Genomic DNA, 12,441 nt, shown 5'->3' with positions numbered 1-12,441 from the left:
TAAAGAATTATGACTCAATGAAGAAATATGACTCAAGAAGCATGACTCAATGAACAAATATGGAGGCCCAAATTTAGAAACTATGCATTCTTTTCAATACAACAAAAACCATTCATAAAAAACAATCGTATCACAGGCCTAAAAGCAAGTCTCAACCTTCAAAAACCCAAAATTAATAGGTGCAGATCAGAATTTCTAACCACAGTACAATTAACTTAGAGAGGAAAAAAAAAAGATAACCAAGCTTATTCAGACTTGAAAATTAAAGGCAACACCTATAACACTTCCAAACAACAATAATTCTTCTAAATAACTTCTATGGGTCAAAGGAGAAATAAAAATGGAAGTCAGAAAATATCCTGATATCACAAAGATGTGTAGAATGTACACAGGTTATTCTTTGTACTCTACATAATTTTCAGTAGACTTGAAATATTTCAAAATTTCAAAATAAAAGCATGTATCAAAAATAACAAGATAATATTGATTTGTTTCTTTAACATTTGTGGCATTTTCAGGCAAAACTAAATTAAAAATCACTGGAGAGACTTCAAGCAACACAAAGAGCTATGGTCCATTAACTGGAGTCCTTACTATGGCCATACTTTAGCACCTCATGTGCTTTCTGTGAAAGTTCCTCGGGGGGAAAGATCATTCAGCTCAATAATCTAATTTGGTTTCAAATAATTGACTTAGCAATAATCAAATCCACTCCCAATAGATTAAGATTTGCTAACACTGTTTCCCAAGGTAAACTATAGGCTTTAAGGAAACACTAAAACACAAGTTTAAAAATGTCCTGAAAAACAGTAGCACTTGAATAAATACATGCTCTCTCCCTTCATCCTGCCATACCACACCAACCTTACAAAGGACCACCTGAAGAGACAACTATCATTTTTACTATGTACTACTCCAAAAACATTATTTTATAGTCTCAATTTTAAATAGAAATTGTAACTTACATTACATAAAAAAGATTTCAATCTTACTGTAGATGAGAAGTTCAAGATTTCTCAGTTCAGCTATATTTTCTTTTAAATTTGGTGAATCTATTTCTTTATTATTATCAAAACTTAAGTGATTGTACATATCTGTGGAGTACAGCACTGAATACCTGTGTGCACTATATGATGCTCAAGTCAGGATAATCAGTACATTTAACCTATACAATGTAATTATTTTTGTGGCCTTTTTTACCAATTTCTTGCTAACCTCCCCTCCCCCTTCCCCACCTCTGATGGTCTCAGGTCTGTTCTCTCCTTTCGAAAGTGGTGAACCTAATTTTAACTGCATATATTATATTACATATAAAGGACAAAATGTATTTCTCTCCTAAGCCACACAAGATGTATTAGTGAAGAAGACTTACAAATTTACATACAAGTATGAAAATAATACAAATAATAGGTTAAGGATTATGTAAAAAGGGTTGGCCAGTTGGCTCAGTGGGTGAGAACACGGTGCTACAACACCAAGGTCAAGGGTTCTGATCCCTGTATCAGCCAGCTGCCAAAAAAATAAAAACAAAAAAGGATATGTAAAGCGATACCAAAAATATGTATATTAGATATAAGTAATATAAATGTGTACCCAGCTTAACTCTATGCTGTTTCTCTTCTTCATTTCTAAGAAAAGTGTCCAAAGTCCGTAGGTCTGTCATGTAGTCTTCTTTGTCAGTAGGTGAGTTATAGACGGTGGGTGAAGAACGGTAGCGAGATCTCAATCCACTGCTTTCCACTGGTCCAACAGTAGTAGGGTATGGAGGAGAAGGAGAGGGACTAAAGCTTGCCAACTAAACAAGATTTTAAAAAAAACTTTATTTTTAATTGAAGTTTATTTTTCCTTTGGTTTTTGACTTTTTAGAAGCGTCAAACCTAGTAAAATGACCAAAATCCAGAATACTGACAACACCACATGTTGGTAAGATTGTGGAACAACAGGATCTTTCATTAATTGCTAGTGGGAATGCAAAATGGTACAGCCATTTCAGAAGATGATTTGGCAGTTTCTTACAAAGCTAAACATTCTCTTACCATACGATCTAGCAATTGTGCTCTTTGGTATTTACACAAAAGAGCTGAAAACTTATGACCATACAAAACCCTGCACATGGATGTTTATAGCAGCTTTATATTCATAATTGGCAAAACTTGGAAGTAATCAAGAAGTCCTTCGGTAGCTGAATGAGTAAATTCACCTATGAATGACATTCAGGCAATGGAGTATTACTTAGTGTTAAAAAGAAAGCTGTGAAGCTATGAAAAGACACAGAGAAACTTAATGCACATTGCTAAGTCACAGAAGCCGATCTGAAAGGCTACGTATTTATGATTCCAAGCATATGACATTCTGGAAAAGGCAAAAGTATGGAGACAGTAAAAAGGTCAGTGGTTGCCAGGAGTTTGGAGAAACAGAGGGATGAATAAGTGGAGCATAAGGGACTTTTTATTCTGGATGATACTATAATGGTGGATACATGTCATTACATATTTCTCCAAACCCATAGAACATACAACATCAAGAGTGCACCCCAATGTACTTTGAGCTAATGAACTTTGGGTGATAATGACATGCCAATGCAGGTTCATCAATTTTAACAAATATATCACTCTGACAGGGTATACTGATAATGGAGGAAGCTATGCATAATGTCTGTACCTTCCTCTCAATTTTGCTGTGAACCTAAAACTGCTCTAAAAAATAGATTATTTTTAAAAAGTAACACATGAATATTTTTAAAAATTAAAAGTACGAAGAAAAAAATAAGTAACAACTACAACCTCACCACCCAGAGATAATACAATCCTTTTTTCATATTTGATGTATTTTTAAATCTTTAAATGTACACAGCTAAGTCAATATAGTTTTGTTTTTACATAATTGAGACAATGATTTTTAGCTTTATATCCCTTTTTTAAGTTAGCCAACCATTTTCTGTAAAAATTCTTTATAAATATTACTCTTACTGGCTGTGCAATATTTCATTGTCCAAATAGAGTCATGTGCTGCATGATGATGTTTCAGTCAACGATGGACTGCAATATGACGAATATACAACGATGGTCAGAGCAATAGGCTGTACCATATAGCCTAGGTTTGTAGTAGGCTATATCTTCTAGGTTTGTGTAAGTACAAGCTATGATGTTCACACCGAGATCGCCTAATGACGCATTTCTCGGAATGTATCCCTGTCCATAAGTGACACATTACTGTATACCATAATTTATTTTTACATTCTCTTATCCTGGACACTTGGATTGTCTGCAGTTTTTGGACACTGTAAATAATGGTATGATGATCATCACTGTATATTATATATGTCTTTGCTTGAATTTCTGATGACCTCCTTTAGGACACATTCCTAAAACTAAAATTATTTGGTCAAAGCATATGAACATTTAAAAATACATATTCCCATCTATTAAATAAAATTGTTACACTAAGTTATACTCCTATCAGAAGAGGAGTACCTATTTTGGTATATGTCTATCAGCATTAGAATATGTTTACTTGATATACAAGAATTTTTTCTAAATGTACATTTAATTTGCACTTCCTTATACTCGAGAAGTTAAACAATTTAAAAATCAAATTACTGATCACTATTTTAATAACTGATACCTATTTTTTTACTGATACCTATTTTAATAACTGTTTATTCAAGTACATTGACAATTTTTTTCTATTAGGGTTTCACAATCAGTTCATAATTAGTTTGTAATAAATAAAGGATTAACAAGTCTCATCATAATTGTTTAATGCTGTTTGAAAACAAAAATTTTAATCCTCTTCCACACTGATTTTTCTTTCATTTTTAAATTAACATAATAAATCCTTATATTTTTATTTTTCTATATTTCTAAAAATCAATGAGTAACCTTTATAAACCTACCCAAAAAATGGATTGGGATTGACTGAAAATAGATATACCTTAAACGTTAATGTTAGAAGACAACTTTGTAACAGTATCTTTCCATCTCCAAGAAAGTTCTCTCTTCACTTAGCATCTTTCATACTTCTTGATAGTATTTATATTTGTTTTTATATAGGCCTTCTATACACTTCTAAAACTCAATCTTGGGATCTCATGTTTTTAAATCAATTATGAAAGGAACTATGAAACCCCTATTAGGTCTAATTAAATAATGCTGGTATATAACTATAAGCCATTGATTTTTGATATTTATCTTATATCCAACCATTTAACTGAATTTTTAAATTTTAAAATGGGTGTTTTTTTAGGCTGGTCTGTTAGCTCAGCTGGTTAGAGTGCAGCCTTGTAATACCAAAATCGTGGGTTCAAATCCCCAAACTGGTCAGCCACTAAAAAAAAAAAAAAAAAAAAAGGGTGTTTTTTTAGGAAATACCTTTTCAAAATTTAGTTTTTAAATTAACTCTTGAATACAATGTATTCATAGATTTCATGCATTGATGGGATAAACATTACTTGGTCATCAATTATCCTTTAAAATTTACTGTAGAAAAAACAGTTGTATTAATTTTTTGTGAATTCAAATAGAATAGAAAAAAAACCTCAGTTTCTCCTGCTATACACACTCAACAATCAATATAGTCTGGCCGGTTAGCTCAGTTGGTTAGAGTGTGTTGTTATAACACCACACTCATTTGGATCCCCCTACCTGTCAGCTGCAAGAAAAAAAAAATCAACACAGAAGAAAGACTTCTGTGACTAAATGCGTGAGTTTTTTCCTCCATACAGCAAGCAAGTAATCAATTCTGCAAGACACCAGCTGGCTATCTCTAATTCAGTTAAATTCTGACACTATTTGGAGACAGCGTCAGACACAGGTTGAGGGGCTCAGATCCCAAGACCTCCTTTCAGATGCCAATTACAAGTCCTAGGTTGTTTTTACTGGCGCTACTGACCAAAGAGCTATAAACTGGGGTTCCTACAACCCTCCCATTAGGTTCAGTTAATTTGCTAGAGTGGCTCACAGAACTCAGGGAAACACTTACATTTAGGGGCCTATTATAAAGGATATTACAAAGGATACTGATGAACAGATGAAGAAATGGACAGGGCAAGGTTCAGGGGAAGGATCATGGAGCTCCCATGTTCTCTCTGGGAGGGCCACCTTCTAGAAACCTCCAGTGTTTAGCTTTTCGAATAGTGTCCTCATGCGTTTGTATGGAGGCTTCATCACATAGGCATGATTGATTAAATCACTTGCCACTGGTGATCAACATAACCTTCAGGCCCTCTCCCCTCCCTGGAGGTTGGGGGCTGGGGCTGCCAGCCGCCAGTCATCTCATTAGCATACAAAAAGATGATTATCACGTTGAAAAATTTTTTCCAAAAATTTTCAGAGTTGTATGCCAGGAAACAGAGACAAAGACCAAATATATATTTCACAATATCACACAAATGATTATTTAATTTACAATTTTCACATTTATATTCATAAATAAGATTGTCACATTGTCTTCTTTTTTGTGCTTTCTTAAAGTTTTATTACATTCCATAAAGTGAACTGAGTAATAATTTGGTAATAATTTATACTTCATTAAGCAGTTCTTATACATTTGCCAGGCACTGTGCTAATTATGCTTAATATACATTGTCTTATTTCATCCTCTTAGTAATATGTAAATATTACTACTGTACTTATTTTATGAGTTTAGGTAACTTGCTCAAGATATCCAGGTGCCAGCACCTAGTGAGGGCCTTTGTGCTGTATCATCTGATGGTAGAAGGTAGAAGGGCAAGACAGCAAGGGGGGCCTAACTAGCTTTTAAGTCAAAGCCGCTCTCTCCATAACTAACCCACTCCTGCAGTAACGACATCAATCCACTCATGATGGCAGAGCCCTCATGACCTAATCACCTCCTATTAGGCCCCATCTCCCAGCACTGTTGCACTGAGGATTAAGCTTCCAACTCATGAACTTTGGGGGACATATTCAAACCACAGCATCTGTTTCTTAGGTAATTTTGGCATTTTTTTCCAGAAAAATAATTATCCATTTCACTAACTTTTCCAAGTTATTAGTTTGGTTTAAGAAACACTTATGTAGCATCTACATTCCATTCACTGTGCTAAGGAAACAAAGATGAATAAAAACATATAATTCTGTGCTCAGGGAGGTTATAGTCTAGTAGAAAAAAAGACAATGGAGTAATGTTATGGACTGAATATTTGTATCCCCCCCAAATTCATATGTAGAAGAGACCTAGCCCCCAGTATGACTATATTTTAAGGAAGTAATTAAGTTAAATGAGGTTATTTGGTGGAGCAGGGGGAGCATCCTGATCTCACAAGATCTCCTTATCATAAGAGATGCCAGAAAGGCCATGTGAGGACAAAGCAGGCATCTGCAAGCCAGGCAGAGCCCCCTGAAACCAAATAGGCCATAATTTTGATCTTAAGACTTCTAGCCTTCAAAACTGTGAGAAAAATAAATTTCTGTTGCTTAAACAACCCAGTCTGTGATATTTTGTTTTGGCAGCCCAAGCAGACTAACACAGTAATTATTTTAAAATATAATGCTAGGGAATGTAAAATGGTACAATGGCTATGAAACCCCAGTATGGCGTTTCCTCAAAAAATTAAAAATAGAATTACTATATGATCCAGCAAGTCCTTCTCAGCATATCCCCAAAGAACTGAAAGCAGGTACTTGAACAGTTATTTGTACAACCACATTCACAGCAGCATTCATTATTCACAATAGCCAAAAGGTGGAAGCAACCCAAGTGTCCATCAGCGCATAAATGGATTAACAAAATGTGGTATATTTACGCAACGGGATATTATTCAGCCTTAAAAAGGAAGGAAATTCTAACACATTACAACATAGATAAACCTTGAGAACATTACGTTAAGTGAAACAAGCCAGTTACAAAAAGACAAATAGTATATGATTCCACCTATACAAGGTACCTAGAATACTCATTCATAGAGACAGAAAGCAGAATGGTGGTTGCTAGGGGCTGGGAAGGAGTAAACGGGGAGTGATTGTTCAATGGTTATCAAATTTCAGTTTGGGGAGATGAAAAAAGTTTTGGAGATGGATGATGGTGATAGTTCATAACAATGTGATGCACTTAATGCTATTGAACTGCACACTTAAAAATGGCAAATTTTATGTTATATATGTTTTACATAGTAAAAAAGTAGGAAAGGATGATCTTAAGGATATTTTGAGCAGAGAGAATAACAAATAATGAATAACAGCATAGAAATGTGAAATTCTTATGGTAAGAGCACAGAATAGCTATTACCATAAAATGTAAAAATATTCATTTACATTTTAAACTTCTCTGTATTTTTTTCTCAGTCCCCTTTTTCAATTTCTCCTGAGGGCTGCACTTTACTTTCCTTGATTTGACAGATTTGTCTATTTTATTAGATTCCCATGCACACAGAGACAATCTCTCAGATAAAAGCTCATTAACATTTACTTTTATCATTATTTTAAAAAATAGCTTTTTTGAGATATAACTCACATACCATACAATTCACTCATTTAAAGTGTACAACTCAATATGTTTTAGTATATTCACAGGGCTGTACAATCATCACCACAATCTGATTTTAGAACATTCCTGTCCCCCCCTCAAAAAACCAAAACCCATTAGAAGTCAATCCCCATTTTTCCTCTTCCCATCCCAAGCCTAAGCAACCATTAATCTTTCTGTCTCTATAAATTTGCCTATTCGGGATATTTCATATATAAATGGAATTATTCAATATGTGGTCTTTTGTGACTCGCTTCTTTTCACTTAGTATGTTTTCAAGTTTCCTCCTGCTGCACCATGTTTTTTCTTTTTTTAAAATTTTGACTTGAATTCTTAGTGCAACTATTTTCATCTTTTAAAAATGATAACGAAAGCATTTAAGGTTAAGAACATACCAGTAAGTGCAGCTTTTACTATATTAATAAATTCTGATATTTATACATTCTTGTTTTCTTAATAGTAAACTATTTAACCCAACAATTATTTGGTGAGTATTTTTTAAATTTCTAAAGGAGGAGTTTTTCAAACCTTTATTTTAAATTTCTAGTATTAGTTGTGTTTTGGCCAGAAAATACAGTGTGTGTAATTCCATGAACATCTTAAAAAGGTGCAATGGTCAATATATTTATCAGGGCAGTCTTATTAAATGTTGCTCAAATCTTTTGTGTCTTTATTTTTTGCCTACTTTATGGGACATAGCCTGATAATGCTAAAATCTTCCACTACAATTGTATTTATTAATTTCTCTTCATATTTCTAAGGGTTTTCACTTTACATTTTATGATGCTATATTATCAAATGTATAAGGATTGGGACTATTGTATCTTCATTATGTATTATTTCTTTCAGCAATTTAAAATGATCTTTTGTCCCGTATAACGTTTTTCTCCCTTAAAATTATACTTTCGTAATAATATTTTCACCTTACTTTTGTGTGTTCCTAATATATCTTTGACACTTTTACTTTCTTTTGATGTTTTCTTGACATATCTTTTAAGATTTTAAAACAAGAAAGATTATTAAAGTGAAAAATCTTAATTTATCATTTTTTCCATCTAATTTGTCAATGGTAAGTACAAAGCAGAAGAGATGACTGGAAAAGAGTGGGTAGGAAAAGAGTGGTAGAGTGAGGAAAGACTATTTCTTTAAAAATAAACATTGTACTTGATATTTTGGTAGTGTCACTTCTTTTGTACAGATAGAATATAAGCTGTGATTTGCCTGTTTCTGAAGCAAAAAAGCAATAGTGTTTGACCTTTTTTTGTCAACTCTTTTAACACTGACAATCAATAGTGAAACTGCTATACACAGTACTAAAAGGGACTTATCAAGGGAATATAATGACCCAGAAAAAGACCCTCTAATACATAAGATTATATATAATACTAAGGAGGAATCACAAGTCAATGAATGTAAGTTACTTAACTTATGGTACCAAGACAACTAGTTATCAATTTTAGCAAAAAACACAAAAAAGAAAACTTTATATCATAGAGGGGGGAAATCAATTACCAAAGTGAGAAAATTTCTAACAGACAAACCACAAGAAAGAGATAAACAAATATGATTATTAAAAATTTTAAATTTCTATATGCATATTTCTTAAATCCCATAATTAAAACAGTAATCTGAAGAAAAAAAAAAATCAGAGGATACACACCTGAGATAAATGGGTAAAAAATGAGAACTTCTTGATTTAGTTAACTCAATTTTGCAATACATAAATGTTGAGTTACAATAGACTACTTTCATCTTTCTTATTTGCAGAGATGCATAAAAAATAAAGATGGTCAAGAGTGTGGTAAAATGAATACTCTCATACAGTTCTGTGACAATATAAATTGGTATAATTCATTTAGGTAGCCACCACCCCATCCCCAATTTATCAAGAACTTTATGAACAGAGCTATTTAGTGCAAATTAATAAGTTCTTAAAAAATTAAAATATTCAAGAAACTATGGTATATCTATTATATGAGTATTAAATAGTCATTAAACAGATTATTTTGGGGTAGTAAGACTGAGTAATTTTCCTTCTATTTTATTTTTCTAACTTTCTATAGTATGATATAGTACTTTTCTTGTGAAAACTAAATTTTAAAAGTCATATTTACCTATGGGTTATGAATTATCACTATATATACACTTTCTCATAATATTTAACTTGCACAAAATTTCCTAAATTCTATCACCTGCCAAAATTAATTTTAATGTTGGGTAACCAGTAGTATGGAATTTCATTACAAAGAAATATTATATAAAACGGTAAGGGCAGACAGTGCATTGGCAGACAGTGCGTTGGTTTCATTTCCAGACATTCCTTTTTTAACTAGAAGTTATAGAGATGCTAGTCCAACACAATACTGAGAACATCTGAAATGATCACTTTCTGTCTAATGTCCCTCTCATAGTCTTATGCTTCAGGTAGCAGTCAAAATTTCAATCTGTCAATTCTGCTTCCATTAAGTCTTAAAATTAGAGCAAAAGCCCATAGTACTGTGGGAGCAGGAATAAAGGTTTCTACTCTTTCCGTGGAAAGTGTCTGCAGTGGTTTGAATGTTCCCCCCATCATTTGAAGCTCATGTTGGAACTTAACCCCCAATGTGGTGGTAACAGGTGGGGCCTTCAAGAGATCACTGGATCATGAGGACTCATGAGTGGATCGATCATTTCAAGGAGTAATGGGTTGATGGTTTAATGAGTTGTCTGGGTGTGGTTCTGATGGCTTTGTAAGGAGGGCAAGAGAGGAGGTTAGCTTTCTCTATTTCTTGCCATCCTCATCATGTGATACCCTGTGTTGTTATGGGACTCTGTATGGAGCCCCCACAAAGCAGGCTCTAACCAGATATGATCTGGGGTCCTTGGACTTCCCAGCCTACAAAATTGTAAGGAATTAATTCCATTTCTTTATAAATTACCCAGTTTCAGGTATTCTATTATAAGCAACAGAAAACTGAGTAATACAGTGTCCATACTCAAGAGTAAAACTACATGATGATCCCAGTTTTTAGATAAGAAGATATTCTAACACGATAAAAAGCATTAAAATTTTATAAGGGTATACAAAGACTTCACTCACATAAAGAAGCAAAGAGAGAAAACATGAATAAAAGAAACTAAAGTAAAAAATTATCACAGTTTCAACTTTAAAAATTTTAAAGACTACTGAAAGATCCTAGACGGTGAACCTTAGTTCATTATCTTTGCAAGTGCTAATTTTTTCTTTCACTTTAAGATGTCATGTAAAGAACTTCTGACTAGGTGTCAGGAAATGCTGCATTCTATTCTTGGCTCTTCAATGGGCAATTTGGGCAAGTCAATTACACTGTTCTTCAGTTTCCTCATCAATAAAATCAGAAGTTTAAACATACTAGATTATTTTCAAAGTATTTCCCAATTCTAAAATAATGTGACTGGCCAAGAGAAGAGTCATTACCTTATTATAACCACTGACAGGTGTGTAGGTCACTCCAGGACTGTAAGAACCACTGCCACCTGAGGCCAGACCTTGTAGTTGAGGGCTGTATCCAGTCATACAGCTGGTGGTGAACTTGGGACTGGTACTGGGTGAACGAGATGGGCTATAACTCAGCACACTCTGACCCTGAATTGAAGGGGAAGGTGGAGAGGGAGGGATTTGGGATGCTGCCAGATCATGTGGAGGAGTAGTCTGTACCACTAGAAGGGAGAAAGAAAGATATATATATATATATATACACACACACACACACACACACACATACCTATATGTACATAAATATATATTTGTACATAAATATAAATATATATTTAAGTACAAATAGAATTTCTATGAAAACATATTTAAGGAACTAATAAGTCTTTTTCTTCAGAAAAAAGGTAAGTAACAGAGTGACTTGTTTGTTAAATTACATAAAGTATTATTACCAAAGGACACAAATTAGTTGTTTACCATTTTCAGAGTTTAGAATAAGAAACTGGCTTCAATGCAGCAAGTTAGTCTTTTAATTGTAATTGAACAATGGAACAAAATTCCATGAGGTTGTTGAATGTTTGTTCCATTCAATTTGTACAAATAGAAAAGATAATCATTGGTGTTAAGACAATTTATTGTAGACCTGCTTAATATAGTTGAACCAGCTGGCTTTAAAAGTCCCTTTCCAGCTCTGAGTCTATGAAAGGGAAAATTAAATTGAGAAAGATTTATTGCCAACCTTTCCCCCACCTTTTCAAGACATATAAAACACTTACCAGCTGTTTTCAACCCTAAAAGTGTTTGCTGTCCAGGGCTAACAACCAGACTTGTTGGTGCCACCGTGTATTTGAAATATTTCCAAAAATCAAATAAGGCATTAAGGCTGAAGAGAGATGCAAGGGCAAGCTCTGGAAGAGAACACCAATTTATTTGAAAAAAAAAGGTCAGGCGGTTAGTCAGTTAGCTCAGTTAGTCAGAGTGGTGTTATAACTTCAAGGTCAAGGGTTTGGATCCCCATACTGGCCAGCTGTCAAAAAATAAAATAAAAAAAAAGATAAAAGTAAAAAGCGGGGAGGCCACTTATGGGGGGGAGGGGACAAAAACTCTCCATACTTTAGTAAATTAATAATAACAAAATTGAAAACTACTTTTTTATTCCTCATAACAGTTACCATTTAGTGAATGTCTATTATGTACAGGGCATTTACCAGTGAATTTTAAACTATCACTAATCCGTACAATAAATATTTTCACCTTCATTTCAAAGATGAATCAACAGTCATTGAGAAGCCAACTAACTTTTATGAAGGCAAGATTCTAACTTAGCAGATTTCAAATCCCTGGCTCTTCCACTTGCCACACCACCTCCCTATGACAAACTTTAGATTACTGTGTATAGACTATGGAATTTACTTTGACATCCATGAGGATTCTTTATACCCATGGACTATGAAAGCGCAGATAGAGAGGAAGGAATGAGGAAATTAAGGAAGGCATCCATGGAG

The 12,441-nt window shown here is 33.7% G+C and overlaps 1 protein-coding gene across 3 annotated transcripts in view; it reads right to left on the bottom strand.

Moving 5' to 3' along the window:
- Positions 1–12,441, bottom strand: part of TMEM209 (transmembrane protein 209) — a 37,280-nt gene that overhangs the window by 23,158 nt on the left and 1,681 nt on the right. For 2 of the 3 annotated variants that reach the window (XM_063100320.1, XM_063100321.1), the window contains exons 4-6: positions 11,713–11,844; positions 10,919–11,160; positions 1,594–1,795 (exon numbers count right to left, since the gene is read on the bottom strand). In XM_063100320.1, coding sequence (XP_062956390.1) covers positions 1,594–1,795; positions 10,919–11,160; positions 11,713–11,844 — 576 coding nt within the window. The remainder of the gene's footprint in view (positions 1–1,593; positions 1,796–10,918; positions 11,161–11,712; positions 11,845–12,441) is intronic. The other variant, XM_063100322.1, reaches the window with a different exon arrangement.

The sequence above is a fragment of the Cynocephalus volans genome, chromosome 6 (genome assembly GCF_027409185.1).
Source record: "Cynocephalus volans isolate mCynVol1 chromosome 6, mCynVol1.pri, whole genome shotgun sequence".
Classification (NCBI taxonomy): Eukaryota; Metazoa; Chordata; class Mammalia; order Dermoptera; family Cynocephalidae; genus Cynocephalus; species Cynocephalus volans.
This window is presented reverse-complemented; position numbering and strand designations above follow the sequence as displayed.